The 20,990-nt window shown below is 40.7% G+C and overlaps 1 protein-coding gene across 6 annotated transcripts in view; it reads left to right on the top strand.

The window, feature by feature from the left end:
- Positions 1-13,504, top strand: part of LOC113577182 (voltage-dependent calcium channel subunit alpha-2/delta-1) — a 63,172-nt gene extending 49,668 nt beyond the window's left edge. For 4 of the 6 annotated variants that reach the window (XM_081715846.1, XM_081715844.1, XM_081715847.1 and 1 more), the window contains exons 25-37: positions 771-852; positions 1,480-1,542; positions 2,035-2,138; positions 2,773-2,859; positions 3,197-3,264; positions 3,442-3,480; positions 3,619-3,690; positions 4,602-4,978; positions 5,078-5,133; positions 5,360-5,486; positions 7,244-7,356; positions 7,839-7,921; positions 9,471-13,504. In XM_081715846.1, coding sequence (XP_081571972.1) covers positions 771-852; positions 1,480-1,542; positions 2,035-2,138; positions 2,773-2,859; positions 3,197-3,264; positions 3,442-3,480; positions 3,619-3,690; positions 4,602-4,978; positions 5,078-5,133; positions 5,360-5,486; positions 7,244-7,356; positions 7,839-7,921; positions 9,471-9,590 — 1,391 coding nt within the window. In that variant the 3' untranslated portion in view covers positions 9,591-13,504. Of the gene's footprint in view, positions 1-770; positions 853-1,479; positions 1,543-2,034; positions 2,139-2,772; positions 2,860-3,196; positions 3,265-3,441; positions 3,481-3,618; positions 3,691-4,601; positions 4,979-5,077; positions 5,134-5,359; positions 5,487-5,716; positions 5,903-7,243; positions 7,357-7,838; positions 7,922-9,470 lie in introns of those variants that run through there. The other 2 variants (XM_081715848.1, XM_081715849.1) reach the window with 2 other exon arrangements.
- Positions 13,505-20,990: the final 7,486 nt, after the last annotated feature.

The raw sequence follows: 20,990 nt of genomic DNA, 5'->3' as shown, positions 1-20,990 counted from the left end.
GGTGCTTTCCCACTCGAATGATGTCACAGTATGTCCTATTGACTCTGTGTGAAGGTGACTCCTGAGTGTACAGATTGAAATCAGGCTCAGTAATTGATTAGTCTGGCCTGCAATGACACTACTCTTTGTCATCCCAACTCTCAGCATCTAATGAGTCACTGTTTATTCTGCTGTCACACACATACCACACAATAAAGGGATGATATCGAGGTGTGTGCCTATATGTGTGTATGTCTGTGAGCAAGCTATTGTATTGTAAAATAATAGGAAGTGAATGGTTCAAGCTTACATGGGTACTACTGTTAGTTGCCACACTGACCTAAAATGTTTGTTTAATATACTTTTTTTTTTCATTAGACAAAATGAATCTTTATTGTTGGCATCTAAAACTCATTTGCAGTGGCGTACCATTCTGATATGTTAACTACATGAGCAACAGATAGTATTAAATGCTCAAATTGAATAATCTTCCCTCACCACCAAAAACGTAGGAAGGATCCTCAGGGTCAGTAATGGGAGACCAGGCCAAGATTAATCCAAACCTCAGATTTAAAATAACTTCTACCCTTTTGCAGTTTTTCCATAAATTATTTTGAGGAGCACTTAACTTATTATGATTTAAACTTGTTGTCTGTAAGTTTAAATCATAACACATCTATCTATGACTATGGAAATGCATAAGTCATATAAGTATCCCCTAAATGGTAAACCTGAACACAAGGTACCTCACAAGTGTCCGCCTACCTGCCACCTCAATTTCTCTCTGCCAGGTATTGTGAGTCTAGTTAATAGGCTTCTGCTCGACGCTGGTCTTACTGCTGACCTGGTCCAACTCTGGAAGAAGCAGACTGTGTAAGTCATCCACACTGCATCCAGACACATTTACTCTGTAACCCACAACATTAAGGCAGTACCAAAGAACTTAAATATGTGAGTGGTTATATTTGGACATGTATTGTTGAGGAACGGAATCCTTAAAAGTAAAAAACAAATGCCAGCCAAATATCAAATGCTACACATCATGCAGTGCCAGTAACGAGAGTGTAAAGTTATTTAATGCCCCTCCTCCATAAATAAGAATGCTTTCTCTTCTTCTAAAGCTCTATACTATTTTGTCCATCACTAATAAATACTTGCATCAAAGAACCAGACCATCTGGGAGGAGAGAAAGATTTTAATCCATTCAATATGTTGGAGTTCTTTTTTTCTTTTCTGAACTAGTATAAAAGCGAGGATATGTCACTGTGAGGAATGGGGTTCGGTTTCTGCCTCATTTTACTAATTGGAATCTGAGTGCTTTCCTTTTCCCCAGAAACCTTCTCCCTGACATTGCCACCACAACTACAGTAAATCAGTTAACATGACTCTCCTTAATTTTACAATAGAGTCTCAAGCATCTTGTGTGGCTGTGTCCTTGCTAAAATTGAGACACACTTGTAAGGAACAAATGTGTTTTCTGTATTTGGTGGTGTGTTGCAGAGAAGGGGTGTTAGCCAGATTTGTGGCTACTGAGGGTGGCATCACACGTGTTTACCCTAAGAGGTAAGAGATGGTTAATGTAGTTGTTATACCAGTGAACATGTTATTTGTCTGCAGTGAGGTAAAGCATATCTCTGCTTTTATTTGATGTGGATATTTATTTCTCATCCATATGTGAAGAAACATGTATTTTGAGAAAGATTCAGTAAGTGTAAGAGAATTTCTTCAACACATTTTTCTTACACACTCACTCTCTTGTCTCTCCTTAAATCATAATAATGGTACTCTATAAGTGTGAATTTGAGTTCTTGAACTAGTTCCTGTGGTATACAGTAGCAAGCCTGAACTTTTCAGTCATTCTAAATGCTAAATAGATTACCTGTTTTGATACAAACTGAATGATGAATGTGTTTTCAGAGTGTAGTCAAGGTCCTTTTTAATTCAGGCCAGACTTTTTTGTGCATTAATCGAGCTGAATCATTTGGGCATAACCTGTAATTAAAATCATCATTCCTGTCTTGACTTTGTCTGTCTGTGTTTCTGTCTGCCTGTCAGTGCTGGAGAGGAGTGGACTGAAAATACAGAGACCTATGATTCCAGTTTTTATAAGAGGAGCTTAGACAATGACATATACATCTTCACTGCCCCCTATGTCAACAGTAAGCCGTGTCATATACCCCACCCTACCCAATTACTTTTATGTTTACTGCAGTGTGTGTGTGTGTGTGTGTGTGTGTGTGTGTGTGTGTGTGTGTACTACATCAGACCACCTCTTGGGTAGGCTTTCTCTTTGGCATGCTTGTGTAAGAACACAGCTGTGCTTCTATTTGATGCTTGCATATGTGTGCACATTCTGCTGTCCTTCCAAAATGGCATAAACCTACATTACTTGGGGATTTCCATCAAATGACTTTTCCTCGCCTGCATGTATGTGTGGTCTGGAGCAGTCACGTGCACACACACACATACACACACATACATGTGGTTGTGCATACACATATAACACACACAAGCATGTGTCTCTAGAGCATGCCTAGAAACAAGCTGGTGAGGATGCATTAAGCCATTGTTTCAGGGATTTAGTTCTGATTTATAAAGCAGAAATCCCTTAACGTGAGCCCCTTGTGGATTGTGTGCACTTTGGTGGTGCTTGGGGCTGCTGGGTATCACTTTTGATGTGCAGTCAGTTTACAGTTGGGCTTAATAATGGTTTGGAGCACTGGACTTTCAGCTTGGTACATACACTGAGTAGGCATGTGTGTGTGTGTGTACTTTTCTCCTTTTGTTAAACAGAGAGCAGGGAGTCCAGCTATGAATCTGGTATTCTGGTCAGTAAAGCCATAGAACTGGACTTCAAAGGAATCAAACTCAAACCAGCTGGTGAGTGCACACAATAATTACAGATCAATTCCACTTTCATTCATTTTATTTTCATTCATCTTTGCATTACCATATGATAATTATGTATTAGAACACGTCTGATAAGAAAAAAGTCTGAGAGTTATTTACACTTTTTATTTGTTCTCCTGTACTTAAGAGGTACTGCTTTGTGCGACAGATTACTGCTTAATCTCAGATTCCGGGTGGTAAGGGAGAGGCTGTGTTCCTCAACACATGGCCTAAAAGCCCTGTCTTTACTCTCGGTGTTCATAGAAGTGTGTAAAGGCTGCACTGATGCTGTAGCCTGCATGTTTGTGTGCAACGCATTCTTTTGCAGTGGTGGGAGTCAAACTCAACGTGTCTGCCTGGATGAACAGCTTCATGAATGCCACCATGAAGATGAACGTAAGAGAAACTGCCCTGCTTATCTGAACATGTGGAAGCCATTTAGCTGCAGGCTCTCTAGCCAGGTTGATATGGCAGTCTGCAAGCGGAGAAGGCTTGACTCACTCTAATAAATGATGCAAATGCCAGTCTGGTGAATTCTCAGCCTTCGTCTCTCCCCATCTCTCCTCCCCACAGTGCAAGGATGAGATCTGCGGCTGCCTGAGGAATGACAAGGTACGGATCAGGCCACCGCGGCTGCTCTAGTGGAGGTTCTAGCAGCTGCTCTAATAGCCCAATGGTCCGGCATCTTCTGTCATGTTCCTGTTCCTTTTTCTGTGACCTCACTGGCTGTGTTCACTGTGTTTTGAGCAGCACGTGGACTGTGTGATACTGGACGACGGAGGCTTCCTGCTCATGTCCAACCAGGACGAGTACATTGCGCAGGTCAGACATCAAGGCCTGCGGACCCACTCATCCTCGGCTGGGTAAAGCGCAGGAGCGGCACCGGCTTAAGGCCCAGATATACCCCTAAAGCTGGTTGTGATTTGATGAGAACTTACATTGGTTGTTCATGGAACAGTGGAAAGATATGCAATGACACAGGAAATGTTATACTCCTTTTAAAATAACTAGATTTATAATATGATGATGAAGCACAGTGGTCATCATACAACGCATCATGCCAATGTGTGCTACTTTTGGAATTGTGTCCAGCTGGACCCAAGTGAGTTGCTGTAAGTGCCAATTACAACTGGAAATTAATCAGTGCTGCAAGTGTTAATTACAGCTGGACTTGAATGAGTGCTGTAAGCATTAATTACAGCCAGACCTGAATGAGTGCTGTAAATGTTAATTATAGCTGGATTTGAATGAGTGCTATAAGTGTTAATTGTATGCAGCTGGATCGAATGAGTGCTGTAAGTGTTAATTACAGCCGGATCTGAATGAGTGCTGTAAGTGTTAATTACAGCCGGATCTGAATGAGTGCTGTAAGTGTTAATTAAGCCCAGGTGGTTTGTCTTGTGTTTTCATTATCCAACACACCTGATTTGCTGTGACAGCAAACAAAAGGAGCAAGAATGCAGTTGGATGGGCGTCCGGTAAATGGCACCTGGTCATTGCTGTCTGCTGGGTGCTTTTGCACTTCCATTTTTATGCTGTTGCCAGACTCCTAACATTATCTCCTTAGCATGATAATATTTATGTTTTTAGCAAAAAAAAAAAAAAAAAAAAGGTACTTGCATATCAAAGGGTGTTTCAGATCTGTAAATGAAAGAAAAGCAAATAGTACCTCTGTGTTTAACGTGAAATGAGTAATAATTTTTACCTTGTGTTTGTGTGTTTGGCCTGTTCAGATAGGTCAATTCTTTGGTGAGGTGGACCCTATACTGATGATCAGTCTGGTGAACACCTCACTGTACTCCTTTAATAAAACCTACGACTATCAATCAGTGTGTGATCCTGAGCGAGACCATAAGACAGGGGCTGGATCCCGCTCCATCTATGTGGTAGGAGAGTGCAGGAGTGTGTGTTTGTGCCCACGCATGCTTGTGTGTATGTGCTTATCTGTGATATTTATACACTTTCGTAGGTGCATATGTGTGTGTGTGTGTGTGTGTGTGTGTGTGTGTGTGTGTGTGTGTGTGTGTGTGTGTGTGTGCCTGTGCGCTCTGTTTCAGCCTACTGTAGCAGACATGCTAAGTCTGGGCTGGTGGGCAACCACTGTGGCCTGGTAAGAGGATTTGTGTGGCTGCCTCAGTGTTCTCATCTCACCCCATTTGATAAATGAGGGTGGTGGCAGTTGTACTCCACAGTTGTTCTCTCTTCTCAGGTCAATGCTACAGCACTTCATCGTAAGCCTCACTCTCCCAAGTGTCCTGGAAGCAGGTAGGCCTGTGTTTCATAACGACTTGATTCACCTCATAGCTGACTTCTCATTCTTCTGCACAACTTTGTAAATATTTACAAAGCGCATACACACACACACACACACACACACACAAAAACACATACATATACACCCATAGACACACACACACTCACCCCAGTTGAGGACATGTATTCTTGTGTGTGTGTGTGTGTGTGTGTGTGTGTGTGTGTGTGTGTTTTCCAGCCTACACAGAGGAAGACCTCTCCGATGCATACTCTAAAGAGAGCTGTATAACGGAGCAGACTCAGTATTTCTTTGAGAATGATAACAAGTCTTTCCATGGTGTGCTGGACTGTGGAAACTGTTCAAGGTGAGGACTGAGGAAGGGAAAGTCCCTTTGTGTTCGACATACTGGTGCACATTCTGTTTTTTGTGTGTCTGTCTGCATACATGTGCATTTTTGTCTTTGTGCATGTGTGTGCATTTTTCCTAGCGTATGTCAAAAAGATGTCATGAGTTGCCCACTCCTTTCTCTTCGGGGATAGTTGCTCATCTCAGTATGACCCCCTTGAGAGGACAGCTCTTCTCCTCTGTCCACAGTGCCTCGACTGTCTAAGCCCACTCACCTTTCCTCCGGCTGCCCAAACCCGCATCCCCTTGATGTGTACGATATCCCACCGGCCGTAAATCCTGCTGCCGGCGGCTCTGGCGGAGCTCCGGGAAAGTGAGAGGTGTCTGGAGGTTCGGCCCGGCGTGCCCGCCTGCCTTTACGAGCCCCACGTGCCACTCTGTGTACGATAGTTTTTCTTCTATGTTAACTACTTTCGACATGTAAAGTTTAACGAGCACCATAAAGAGAAATCCATTTGCGAGATGCCGTGAGCGCGGACCGTGCTTTCAGAGTGTGTAATTCAATCTCCCCCTCGCACGTCCGTGCCCCCGTTCAGGCCGGAGGAATGCACAGAACGGAGATTTGGCGCAAACCTGCAAAGGAAAGATTGAGGAGAAAATCTGCATTTCAAATGAAACGAATAAAGGTTCTAAAGGTTACTGTGACTAGAGACAGAATGTGGACCTGTGAGAACTCTAAAGTATGCAAACCTTAGCTGAGCTTTCCAGACATTATGCACATCAAGATACTAAGGGTTTCAGTTAAGCTTGATTTAAACTGGGGGAAAAAAATAGCCAGCTCTCAGAAGACGAGGTTGGTCTTTTATATCCAGGAGATCAGGTTATCTAAGTACAGGTGAAGTAGGCTCCCTGCCCCCAATCCCAGCCTCTCTTACTCTCAAGAATAAATCATTCTTCAGCTGCTAAGCGGGAGTAGTCTTCTAAGCTTGGGGCACCCTTATTGAGATATTCAGGAGATGTTTTATTCACTTTTTTCCTCCGATCATCAAGCTTGCGAGAGTGTGTGTGTTTGTTGCAGGTACATATGTAAGTGTATTCCAGTTGTGCATTTGTGTGTGTGGGTGTGGTTCTGTGTGCGTTTGAATAACCTGGCTGGTGCTGAGATCTGAAGGCTGCTCCACTAAATGTGTTCAACTACAGTAAAAAGTCAGTGATTACTGAGGGAGCAGGTGAGATGTAATGTAGCGCTTCCACGCACCAAACCACCCACCCACCCACCCGCATTTGCTTTCTCCCCACATATTGCACTACAAAGTGATGAGTCACTCTGTTCTAAAGAGGGGAGCTGAGAGAAAACAGAGTGGTGATGTAGAGAAAATCTGGTGCTGCCCAGAAACGTATTCAGCGTTGACAGCATGTAACAAGCTGCAAAACCATCATAGATTCCCAACAGGACATGCTGATCTAATATTACACTCACTAAAGACTTTAGCACATGGTCAGCGTGTTGGCATGAATCGCTCACAACTCGACCAGTAATGGGTGTTTAAAAAAGAAGTACACTGAGTGAAGTTTTGTATATTTTGACGAATCACCAGCTAAATGTTTAGCTTTGCTTGAGTGTGAAGCATTTGCACATGTTTAAGGTGAAGGGTTTTTGAACCGCAAGACTGTAGATAGCTTTGTTTCTCTGTGTTTTCTTTTTTGCTCTTCTGGGACCACACGTATAGTCTTCTGGGTGTTTTTTTTTTTTTTTTCTCTCCCTCCTCCCCCCAGAATGTACCGGGCGGAGAAGCTCCCCAGCACCAACCTGGTGTTTCTAATCACCGATGCCAAGAGCACCTGCTTGTCCTGCGACGGGAAGCTGCTGAGGCAGGCTGAGCAGCCCTGTATCCTTCAGCAGAGCACGGCCACGCAGCCAGCCCTTGTGGGGCCCAGAGCGCACCCATGGCCCCTGCACGCACCTCCACCCTGGTGACGTAGCGCAGAACCACGACAAACTGTGCCTCTGTGCTTCATGTTAACCTCTGACTTCAGACTTCACTTTCAGATCTGGAGGGTGGTGTTATTACACAGCTTAGTGTTCCTAATTTAAGACATCTAAAGATATATTTACAATGTAGACTTCACAGCACACACAGTGTGAACTAGATCAGGGGCGACCACTAAACACAGGACCAGGTGTGCAGAATGCTGTGATGTACACTTCTCTGCTGGTCCTCCAGAGTATAAAGGCTCTTTGTACAGTAGTGCCAAAGGGAAGCAGGCTTGTTTGCTGTCAGGAACAGTTAGTGGGGAAGGGTAGTGTATGTGTATATGGTGTGTCTACACGTGTTGGAATATGCATTTTTGCCTGATGGTTTTGAATCAGCTACTGGTCCAGACCCCTGCATACTGGCTCACAATCCACGCTACAGAAAGGGCCCAGATGTCTGCTTTGACAACAATGCTGATGTAAGTAAATTCAGGTCACAAAACCACTCCCCACATTTTATGCTACCATACATTTCCTGTGTTAAATCAATCAGTGTATGCATTTGTAATTTTAAAGTTATAGCTGAGCGAAATAATTATTTCAGGTTTTATTTACAATGTAAGATTTTCAGCAGATACAAAGTTTACCAAGACTTCATTAATATTTGGTGATGTTGCATTTTAATTGCTTATATTTCAAATGCCTGGGCTAGCCTTCCACAAGCGTCTGACAATATTTTGCTAGAGTTTTTGCACATTCTTTCTGGCAGAACTGGTTTAACTCTCATAGGTTTGTGAGCCTCCTTGTCCGAACAAGCTTTTTTAGTTCAGTCCACAAATTGGGATTTGAATGTGAGATTTGTGATGGCCACTCCAGTACTTTCTCTTATTATCATTAAGCCTAGGATTACTGTCCTGCTGGAAGACCCAACTGTGATCGTTTAAAACGTTCTGACTGTTGTCTTGCTGCTTTAGTCTTTATTATGCAGTATATTTTCTGAAGGGCACCAGTTTTGGAAATCTAGTATAGTGAATTAAAGTTGAAATAAATTTGCTTCTGATAGGTTGTTTTAAATTACCTGATGTTGCTTGATTACTTGATGCTCTAACTGATTTGGAAAAGGAAATGTATGATAAAGTGAACTGTGTGGAGTTGTGAAACATTTAGCCTAGGTCTATAGCCTAGGTTTGAAACCTTTGGCCTCTGTATATTTATATACATTATATGTAATACAGTCTATAAAACCTATTTGTTTTCTGCTTTTCTCTGTCTTCACGCTGACTCTGCCTGCCATTAGCAATCACATGAATGCTCCTACTTTCATCGCATTTTTATTCTTTTAAACCTTCATTTGTGCTCCACTATTTGTGCTCCATTGGCTGCTTATTCTGTCCATCATTCTCAGGATGAGCCTTTATGCCCAATAAGCATGTCTTCTGCTTTGTCTTTTGCTCCTCCTGTCATTTTGCTGCTACTTCACTTTTGTGTATGATGGTCAGTTTCATTTGCTTTAGTTGTAGCTTGTTAAAATGTCGACACAAAACACAGAATGTCAGACATCCATAGCATAACGATAGGTAGTTAGGTAACCACTTAATATTGGGTATCAGTGAATGGTCACAGATAAAGTTGTCCTTTGCAGTGGCTTTCCTGTGAGGACAAAGACACATGAATTTACTGTGACAATAGGAAGTGGAGTTTCTTCCCAGAGAGCTTTTCAGGGAAATAAACATAGGACGTTCCAGATATGGTCTTTCTGTTGTAATGTCTTCCATTCTTCACACTGGCACGTGCAAAAAACCAAACAAACAAAAAAACACACAAACACACGGAATTGCACACATCTTTCTTTGTCCTGCAAGAAAAATGTAGTATGGAGGTAATATAGTAGCCTGTACCACAGAACCAGTAATCTCTTCTGGGGTGCATGCCCATGCTTTGCTTTATGAAATGGTCAGGAGCAGCGGTGCAGTGTGAGTTGTGTGTGAGCTCTGAAAGGGTAAAGGCCTGCTGTGGTGTTGGCTGCAGGAGGACGCGTCGGACTGTGGAGGGGGCTGCAGCCTGGTCCCCTCGCCCTGGCCCCTGCTGATTCTCCAGCTGCTCCTGCTCTGGCTGCTCAGCGGAGGAGCAGGCACCCGCATGGCTTGATGGGCATATGCCCTGCCGACAGCCCAGCCGCGCTGACCCAGAGCTCCAGCGGCTGGCATGAATAGATGCTTCACACGGCCGGGCACCGTTCATCCTGACCGGACCGCGGCCACGACTGAGGACGACCATGACTGTAGCTGGAACAGAATGCAACACAGACACGAAACATTCGTCTAATTCGGATTTGGTAATTGGGAGGGTAAAATAAAAAAATGAAAGGTGACAATATTGCAAACTGTGATGCACGCATCCTTACAAATGAAATGCACAAACAATGCTGACCAGAAAGCATCCTATACTGTATATTACCTAGTGCCAAAGCTCGGTACAAAGCAACAGTACAATACATTTGTGGTAAGAAGGCTCCCGCGATCTGACAGGCAGGGCACATCTGTCGCAGGCTTGATGTGGAGAATGAGGGGAGGGAGAGGGACCACTTTTGGCAATGTGATAATCGGGGTCATCTTCATCCTGAGACAGCATTAGTTTAGGTATTTCAGGCCCTCTATAAGCAAGAAAAGACTATTGTATTGACCAAAAGACCTACATTTCTCTTGTCTTTTTGGACTTTTAATAGTTTTCTTTTATTTATTTTGGAGTCCTCTGAAAAACATTTATGCTAGGACTCTTGTACTGCCTTGATTAGAGGAACGGATGGTCACAGGAAATGTGGATAGCAGTCTTTTAATGTCATATTTTACTTTTGCTTGCTCCTGCTGCATATGTTTAAGGGTTGCAAGTTTGATCGAGCTCACATATCTAAGGTTGGGCATACACTCTGGGATTTTGAAATTCTTGTTCCTGGTGTTAATTCACTGTCAGTTGTGTACAGTTATATGCTCATGCTGGATGAAAACAGTCCAGCTGACTGACATGCCACGACACAGCTGCTCACACATGTAGAACACATCGGTTTTGGCAATTGACAATAAGCAATCAATTTAATACAATATGGAACCTTGTGTATCTAAAGTGTTGTGAAAGTGTGTAGCTATGTGACTTGTGCCACTGATTTTTGTTTTTAATCGAAAAGACAGACAGGTAACTGGGAAAAGATAGAAAATATGGTTTGTCCATTTTGCAGTGAGTCTTGCAGATGAGCTAAATTTTAGTTATTGTGTGTGCATATGTCCACTAAATACTTTCAACTGGCTTCCTAGCTTTATTTTTTGACTCAAAATACCAATATCATTTAATGTCAACCAATCTTATATACAATGTACGGCAAAATGATTTCAGTTGTAAAGTTCTTCTGAAAGTCAAATTGACCGTGTTCAAAACATAATTTTATCTACATATTGAATCATTTCAAGCTCATCTTTACATTTAGATGTTGATGATATCCTTTAAGGGCCATACAAAGCCATTGTGATTGCGCCACTGTTTATTGTCAACACACACAATAGCAGGAGGTAGCGGTGCAAGACAGCAGCTCATGCCGTCAAGAACTCGGCTTGCGAGACAGTTCAGGCTACAATAAAATTCACCAAACGCTCTGATTTCTAATGTTAGAAATCCATCTGATTGTCTCCTCCTTAAAAATGGACCCAGAGTAGGTTTGGACAATTATGGAATCATTTTCCCCGCTCACACTGCACACCAAATAATGAACCAAATTTGAGTTTTTTCATCCAGTTATTCATGGTTTGCTCTTATTTGAATATATGAATATATATATATATATATATATATATATATATATATATATATACACACACACACACACACATACACATTTTCATGTAGAATATTTATTTGGTAAAGGGTAAACAAATCCAGAAATCAAATATGCTACATATCTTTTTGTCCAGATTCCTTTTCCCCAAAGCTTGACTTTTATGGGTTTTATTGTCTGTCGCCCAGATACTTAATCTACCAGAATTTGTTCCAGTATGAATTTATCATGATATCATATGGGCATCTATTTTTGCAGACAAGTGAATTGCTTTCTTTTTGTGACGCCCAGTCCGTTCCAAACCCCACACATGCTGTCCTCAAATCTGTGATCCATAAAGGACACATCTAACTTTCCACAGACACTGATGAACCTTGCAAACTGTTTAAAAAGGCCAAATGTACTTGTTTTCTCATTTGTTAATTCATGCAGCTTTATTTATTCCAACAGATACTAACACAATAGCTGATCATCACCTCAACCATCCAAGAGCCTATTATCCAAGAGTTATTTAAAAGAAAGGGTCATTTTTAGCAATTTGAAACCCCTGCCAACCCTCACCATAAGAAACAGGACTGTTGGTTGTAGTATTACACTGAGTTATTACAGTCTTTCCTGCTGGATCCAAAAATACAAGTACACGACCCATCTAAAGGCCTCTAATGGAGCTTTAACCATTATTTGGATTAGTCACGTTTGCTGATGCTGTGGTGAAGCTATGGTGTTTTTGTCACACTAATAACATTTAACAATGCTGAATGTTTCAGGTTAAAAGTTCACGTGTCAAAGTGATTGCCAAATGTGTGTGAAATGTTGCATATTGGACTGTATTTCTTGTGAATCTGTAGCATAGTGGAAGGGTGTATGTGGGTGGGAGGAGACATTGCAAACTTGGACAAGTTTGTCAGGCTGTTTCCCAGGGACAAGTTCGTTTTCTGACGTATCTATGTATGATGTAGCAGCATATATGCAGTGCGTTTATGAATCCCCAAAAGCTTTTCGGAAGGATTTGTTGGGATTTCATGTCCCAGGCCTTTGCTGGATGTCATAGCATGTTGCATTTCCCTATGTTTAACAGCCTCGCTTGAAGGGGATCAGTAGTCTACCATGACCAGAGCTGGCTCCTCATCGTGCCCAGTCCAGAACCTGTGTACATAGGCCAGTTCTAATCACATGTATATGGCCAGTTTGGCTTTCATTGTGTGCAGTGCAAATAATGCATTCTGTGTTGTTCTTCCCCATAAAAAAAGAAAAACAAACCTTTCGAACACCAAATCACAGGTCAGCGACATCTATGACGACTTTAAAGCTTGAACTGAAATCTTGCCTATGTGCCTATATTATTTCTCATGTTAACTGAATAACCAAGTAGTAGTGCTCATGTGGCGGTTTCGTTGGCATATGTAAGTGTCTTTATACTGTTCTGTGACAGCATATTGTATGACACCAAGTATGTTTTTTTTAAAGGTTTTATTCGAATGCTTTCAACAATTTTATTGCAAGATTCTGCATACCGTATTTGTTAATGTATGTCATGAAAGAAGAGTTTCTATTTATGATAACACATTTGGAGAGAAAGAAAAAAAATGGATCTGTGTTTCTGGGTATTCATAGAATTCTATAGTATAATTCCCCTTTAAATAACAGAAAATTATGAATGGACTTATGGGTGCTCATAGTCCTTCTTAGACAGTAAGAAGATTTACAGTTCACTGTTACTCTCCTGATTTAAAAAAACCCAAAAAAAACAAAAGGTACTGTGTAACACTGTGAACCTGCATGTATCATTAAATGTGTCTTCACTGAAGTATCAGTGGCCCCTTATGTATTGCGGGATCAGTAGCTGTTTTTTTTTTTTTTTTGGTTTGTATGTGTGTGTGTGTGTGTGTGCGCCTGTGCATGTACATGCGTGTGTGTGTGTTCTCTGAATGCTGCTGCAGCACTGTCCCTGTTGGGCTGCCATGTGTCTGTGCTCTGCTGGTGCTCATGGTGTGCCAGGAGGGTTCTCTGAGATACTGCTTTCTTTCTGGAGTGTTTAGCAGTCGTTCTTGGTGTGCATTTTGTTCATTGGGCGTGGCCTGTGAACCTGTAACTCCGCCCATTTGTTCAGGTTGTGCAACAACTTTTTTTTTTCTTTTCTTTTTTTTGTGGAACTTGATGAGCCTGAAAATTTTATATACATTTGTACAATGTTATTAAAGAAGATGACAAAATGTTTGTAATTAATTCAAATGTCATAATTATTGTGCAAATACAATATATTCACAATAAAATGTATTGTTATTAAACTTTCGTTTTACTTTTTAAAATGTTTTCTCTTTTGAAGGAATTGGAGAGCTCAAATGTTCCAGCGCAAGATACAAAAACAATTTATAGGCTGCCTTGTATTACCATCAATCAATGGGAACTGTTTCCAGTAATGTATGATGTCATAGTATGGTCTTATCTCACTAATAATATCTAGTTACAGAGTAAAATGTTTGAAGATGACTGGTAACTAACCCAAGAGTATGACATCTTGAAAAGTAGGTTATACAGTATTCATAAAGAAACAATGCTAATAAAGCCAGTATGACAGATACTGTGAAGTGACGCATCAGATAAAAGTATGAGCTTCCCAGAGATTCACTGAATTCAGAAGCACAGTAATTGTTCCTCCTGAAAGCAGTTATCAGAAGCATCAAACCCTACTTATGATGCAGATGCAGTTTTTATGTTGCAGCTAAAATCACTGTCAGCTCATGCCCATGTTCTCCCTGGAGCCTCTTTGGATGTCTTTTATCATTACTTTCAACTACTGTATGTATGCAAAAGCAAGTTTTCTAACCTGATCTTTAATAACAGAGAGTAGATTCACAACCTTCTGCCAAACCTCTGTACAAGTATTGTATTCAACCTTGTGTTCAGCCTTTATTGTTCATGAGAACAATGCTGTGATGTCTGTCCGAAAGGAAGCCCCCACCCCTCCATGTCTCTCTCTTTCTCTCTGAGGCTTCCTGACTACCAGCAGCCATGTGAGGAAGCCAACCAGCCCCACTCTCTTTAGGGTTAGCACAACTATGAAAGAGCCATTTCCTGCTGGCTGTGGCAGAAAACCATCTCGCCCCTGTAGTAGAAAGGAGGTCCCTATTAGCAGATGAAACACTCGGTGATTGGGAGCGACGGAGCATGGGCCTCGGACCACATTCAGGGTGAGGAGATCTTCTGGAGTTCACCCCTATGCTCCTGATGGCTTTAAAAGCCTATCTGTGATGACAGGCTTGGACCACTTTTTCCAGGCCATTGAGCAGAGGTGGTCCAGATGTATGTGGGTGTGTCTTATTAGAGCTTTTAAGAGTATATGGTGTTATTTCTATAGTGATTTTGTTAGGGTAGGGGTTATTTTATTTGTTTTGTGTGGGTGAGAAGGATGCTTTTAAGGAGCACTCTGAGAGGTCTGAGATGGTTATCTGTGCTGAAATGCAGAATGAAGAGCTGGGGACACAGTAATCAGATACCTTTTGGTGGTGGCACAGAGGTTATGACCTCACATATAGTTACTATCTCAACACACTGCTAGCTATACACCAATAACAAACAAACCACAGTCTGTTGTTTTCTCACTCTTTGGAGATGACCTCATGAACCTCATGACTCTCTTCTCAATGTCTCGGTACAGAGTTAATCTCACCATATAAATAATAACAATATTCATTACACAAAAATAAAAGAAGACTTTAGGACTAGCCAGATATATCCCACACAGAGATCTTTATTTATCTATTCAATGTTTGTTATTGATGATGATTTCAACAAATACTGCAATGGAAAATCCATCTCATTATAAATCTTTTTTTTTAATCTAACAACTAATCAATCAGTAATCATTCTAGCTTGGTTTGTATAAAAATGAACATCTAAATGAAACTCTTAAATATGATACATCTTAATTCTTAACTGCAGTTTGATCTAACATCAGTGGCTGTTACCTCCAAGAGCCAAATAAATGAAGACATTGTTTGTATCTGACATATAAATGTGACATATAAGTGTTTTTTGCTAACATATATGTCCACGTGATGAATTTGATGGGTTTTCAACATTTGAGTTCATTAAGCAACAAATATTTATCTTGGCTTGGTGTTAAATAAAGCTAATCCAGATGGTGTCAAACAGACCTTAGTGCATAGTTTTATGCTTAACTAACTGTGCTTCTTGAACTGTTTGTGTTTGTACATAGAAGGTGCTAGTGGAATGTCCTGGTGATAGGATGCCTCTTTGTATATGTGTACTATAGGCTGAGGAAATGTGTGGAATGTACAGCAGCTATATGTATTCCTTATGTCCTTGTGCATTTCATATTGATTTGTTTTCAGAGGATGTTTTCCATACATAGCTTAGTTGGATAACCAAAAAAAATATGTTCAGAATGAAGTGTTATGCAAAGAATGACATTTATTAGTTGTACTTTTGGAGTAATGAAATAATAATAATAATGAGCATATACTTGCCTGTCTCTGAACACAGTCAGCACTCATGACTGTAAATCCTCTTAGATGATTAGCAGATACATTATTTTCATTGTGCTGGCTGTGGTAATTAAGTCATTAAAATGCAAAACAACCATAATTACCCCATTGAGTTAATGATTTAATAAGTTGGCAGAGATGGGTGTTCTCTGACCCGTCAAGTACACACATAAACACACACGTACACAGAGGAAACTCAATTGTAAATTAACTCTAACATGCTAACTGCTTCACTTTGATGCAGTAGACTATAATTTGTGGTTAAGCAGGCCATGTACACATGTGGGGAATCAATCAGCCAACAGAGGTTTTGTCAAAACCAGAAACATGACCACATAACCATCTACTCATACCTCATTAGCAATTAGATCCCTTCTCGCTCTCTCTCTCTCTCTCTCTCTCTCTCTCTTTCTTTCTCCCTCTCTCTCTCTCTCTCGCTCTCGTTGGTTCTCCTGTGGCTATCCAGAGTAAAGATATTCCATTTTCAGCACTCTGAAGAGGATACTAGCACTCACTCAGTTTTTAAAAATAGAATATCTATTTCAAATCAGACATTCATATCATAGACTTGCATATGAGACTCTAAATATATAGGGACTTTAAATTACTGCTTCCCAGTAGCTTGACAAAGAGAAATTTGCTTTCATTTTAACTACTGATACTTGTATTAATAATTACTGTTTGTGGTATAGGTAATTCCTTGCTGTCACAGCTACTGCAGCATCCCATGACCAGTTAGTAAAGTGTCTCACTTCAGCAATCATATACACTATACATACACATTACATGTGCTAATGATTCACTTGCTGGTTACTTGGTCTGAAGGTAATTATTATGGCAGTCCAGAAGGTCCATAAGCACACAAGCCTCTTTGGTTATTTGTTTTAAATTGTGAAAGTGATTCAGACCTAATTGTGTTGAGAAGACTGTGTGTGTGTGTGTGTGTGTGTGTGTGTGTGCTGACTAAAACTTTTACAGATGGCCTTAGTCCTGCCTCATCAAGAGTTAATCACGCAAACTCAGGGGCCACTACAGACATTCATCCCCTAGGGCCAATTCTGTTGAGGAGCTCTGTGTGTGTGTGTGTGCGTGTGTGTGTGTGTCAGTCCTTAGATTCTGTTGCCTAGTACAAGAGTAGTTATTCCTGTGTAAGTTAGGCCATAGCACATTTGTAAGGCACTTGTACGGCAGCTAAGAGCACTCATCCCTGGACTCAGGTTTACCACCACTTTCAGGCTGGTTTTCCACACAAGTGAAGAGAGACCTGGATGTGGGCACTGTTATTTTAGAGACAACAAATAACTAATTAACATTTATTTGCATGCGCTACTTCTAAAAACACTCTTTCTTATTATTTGTGTACTTTATACATACATAAGTACAGTCCATCACAGACTACTCTTAGATCCACCTTGTGATTTTTATTTATTTATTTATTTTTGCCTTTGGAGCTTAGGTTCGAAACCCAGCTGTGCTATGTGCAATGTGTGGTTGAGGATTATTTGAGATCACAGTTGGTCGAAGTTATTCTTATTGGAAAGGAGAGAATCTCACTGAGCTACATACCAACTGGAAGTCATGTGGTAAATTTGAACACTCTTCCTACAGACTAGCAGCCAACTGTGATACCTTTACTTTTTTAAAAATGTGCAGTTGGAGTACTTTGCAATGAGATAGAGTTTACGCTATTAGAGCATCTGTACAGGAATATACTGGTTCTATTAATGGAACAACCCATTAAGGACTGGAGTCTGAGCATGTGAACATCGTATGTATTTCTGCTGAAAACAATGTCTACCAACTGATGATGTCCGATTAATTTGAATTTTGAAAAATAGGAAAATGCTCAGTTATATCACATATAATCTGCATATATATTGTTCCATCTTTGAGAGAGAAAGACATCTGCATATACCATAGCTCTTACAGCATTGAAGAACTGTGTAGGTTGTTTATGAGCTGATGTAAGCCTTCCATGGTACAAGATATGCAATTTAAACCCCATACATTGAATGCATGGTGATGGTGGGGCCGAAACAGCCATACATTTTGTCATGTGAAATAAATTAAAAAAAACAAACCTTTAGAGCCTTTGTCACCAAAGGAAACAGGCTTCCAGTCCCAGAGTCCAATACTATTTACAGCAGAATGACATCTTAAACTTCTGTCCTGTAGAGCTACTTCAAAATCTGTTCTCCAAACATTCTGTAAATCAAACCAATCAAACTTTGAAACAAATTTACAATTGCAAAGGTCTGAGAACAGCACAGTGCACTCACTCTACCCAGAGCGTTGATAAATATTGATGAACAATGTCCACCCTGCTGTGCTGGGTCATGTGTGACACCACAATCTCTGGTTCTCATGTTTAGCAGTGCGTTTGCCTCAGTTTGTAGTCTTCAGGTGAGCTGGGGGAAGAGCGTTAGGCTCTCAGCAGTCTGCCTCTCCATGCAGGACCAGCAGCCAGGCTGCAGCCTTAAATGCAGGAAGTGTGTGTTTATTTTGAGGCTGTTCTGTTTACTGTGCCTGGAAGATTCTCTGCAGGAATGCTCAGACACAGCTGTGTTCATCACACGCCTGCATGCTTTCTACATCTTTACAAGGAAAAAATTCCAGGTACAACCATTATGTGATTTAACATTTTAAAGATGTTTGTAATTGTAAATGTTTAATCTGTAAATGTTTTCATTTAGATATTCACCGCAATCGTTAACAGAATAGACATAATCTTTGATGGATATGTCACTCAGATGGAGAAACAGGCAGAGTGTGTGTATATGCGCACATGCGTGTGTGTGCATGTGTATGTTTTAAGGGTCAGTGCAGGGTAATTTGCTGCAGATGAAACTCAACACCAATACCAGATCTACATGACAAATTTCTACAAAGTTGCAGGAAGTCTATTAGCACCCTTAGGGACTAACCTGTTGTATATACACTTTTCTTGCCCTGTTTTCATTCAGCAGCAAATTTCTATGTCTTTGACAGTGTCTTTCTCTTGTGGTGATCATTCTCCACTAAGACCTTTTGAATATTTATATTCTGAATAATTACCTTCATAGGTACTGTTCTCTGTCATCTGGGTCTTTCATTTTCAATGATGAATTGCCACATTTTCTATTTCAAGTCCCCTATATCTCCTTTAAGCATTACCCTCTCTCTGTGTGTGCGTGTGTGTGTGTGTGTGTGAGAGAGAGAGAGAGAGAGAGAGAGAGAGAGAGACAGACAGACAGAGAGAGACAGACAGAGAGAGACAGAGACACTGTAGAAATAGAAATAATATGGTCCTGTGTAAAATCTGAATTACTCCATTGTCCTGAATCTTTTGGAGACCACTTTTTCACCACAGAGGAAAGTGACTCATTGATTCATAATTTGTTTGTACTCTGCAGCACACGGTCTGAGTTAGAAATATAGATGAAATAAGGAATTCATTTGTGTTATATACTAAAAACCAACAGAACCATTTAAAAATAACTACGAAGGATTACCACTGTTTCTCATGGTGCAGTTTAAGATGAGAGACGGTGATGTATCTGAAAAAAGGCATGATTTTAAAATGATTTCTTGAAAGTACATATCAAAAGCACAATATTTATTTTTACCTGTTATTACTAGAGCATGAGCTCTCTTGTGCAAGGGCAAGACCCTACACATTTATCCTCTGAATTATGGATTGACTGACACATCAAAATAGGTTGGGTCACCAAACCAACTCTTAATTCAGAAACATGAACTGTCTACTAACCACAAACGTTTCACTTTAATTTCAGCAACTTGTGAAGTCACATTACATATCTGCATTCAGTTATAGAGGAGGACAGCAGAATTTAGACTTAATAAAGCATTTGATATTCAATCGGTTTTTGTTGCTGTTAAGCAGAAGAGTAAAGAGAGCGAGAGAGAGCGAGCGAGAAAAAGAAAGAAAAAGAGACAGAAGGCTGCTCATTCTGATTTGGGATTTTGAGTTTGTGATCCATAGACAAGAGGAGTGCTGCAAAGGTGTTACATGATGTAATTTGACAAGCTCATCATAGCCTCTCTCTCCCTTTTTTTCTCACTCACTCACTCACTCACTCACTCACTCACTCACTCACTCATTCAGTCTACTTACATTTAGCTGTCAGCACACCATCTCTCTCTCTCTCTCTCTCTCTTTCTCTCTCTCTCTCTCTTCCTCTCCCTCCCTCTCTCCCCCTCCCTCCCTCCCTCTGCATGTCTGTCACTGATTACTCCCCTGAGGACACTAGCCCTGCTGTTTAAGGATCATACTTTTCAGTCTTGTCATCAGAGGATGCAGAAGCGTCACTGCCACAAGTCCCAGATGACACTCAAATAAACAGCCAAACTGCTAACGACACTAATGCAAACAAAGCAAAACCAATGCAGATACACATAGGCCAAGCTGAATGGAAAACTGCTATAGAAAAGACAAACTTGGAAGCAAAGCCATCAGCAAAACATTCAATAATACCTGCTCAAAAAGCTACAATGCAACAAAGAAATAAATCAAGGGAGTGATATTTTAATGTGAAACAAATATGTTAAGAAGTGTACCTTCTCTTTTGAATAGATATAGTTTTTTGTTTTTTACTACACACAAATGGTCTAAAATAAACAGCCACTCTGTCTGCCTGTCTCCAGGTCTCACACCCAGTCTCTACAATAAGTATAACATTTTCTCAGGTAAGCTGGCACCTATACTTCCCCCAAAGAAGTGCTTACTGTGACCTGACACCATTAAGGTGAAGTTACAAATAAGGAAGTGCATGTGTCACAGCCACTGATTTGAAGAAAAATGACCAATTATTGGGGACTGTCTGAAAGAAGACTGCCTTGACCATGAATTTCATACTCAGAAATATATGATAAAATAAGTTTATCATTTGCTATTTCCACGTCCAGTGTCTGAACGTTCCTCATTGTGTTTGGTATCAATTCTGTACATATATAACTGGACTAGGGTAGAAGAACACGATGTGCACTACTTCGATGACAGTAAAGATGAAAGTTACTTATTAGACTAAAATGTCTTCAGAACTGGCTTGCAATAATCCGCATTGAAATGAACCAAATATCAAGAGGCTAACGCAGTGGCGGCTTTGAGTACTCCTCCGTCCTCTCGAATCGTCGGTCCGCAAATAATACTGATGTAAACTTTCACTTCGTGCTACATGAACTTCCCGCTTCGCTTCGATTCAACAGCCTTATCCGTAA

Source organism: Electrophorus electricus, chromosome 6, assembly GCF_041902795.1.
Source record: "Electrophorus electricus isolate QZ-2024a chromosome 6, ASM4190279v1, whole genome shotgun sequence".
NCBI lineage: Eukaryota > Metazoa > Chordata > Actinopteri > Gymnotiformes > Gymnotidae > Electrophorus > Electrophorus electricus.
This window is presented reverse-complemented; position numbering and strand designations above follow the sequence as displayed.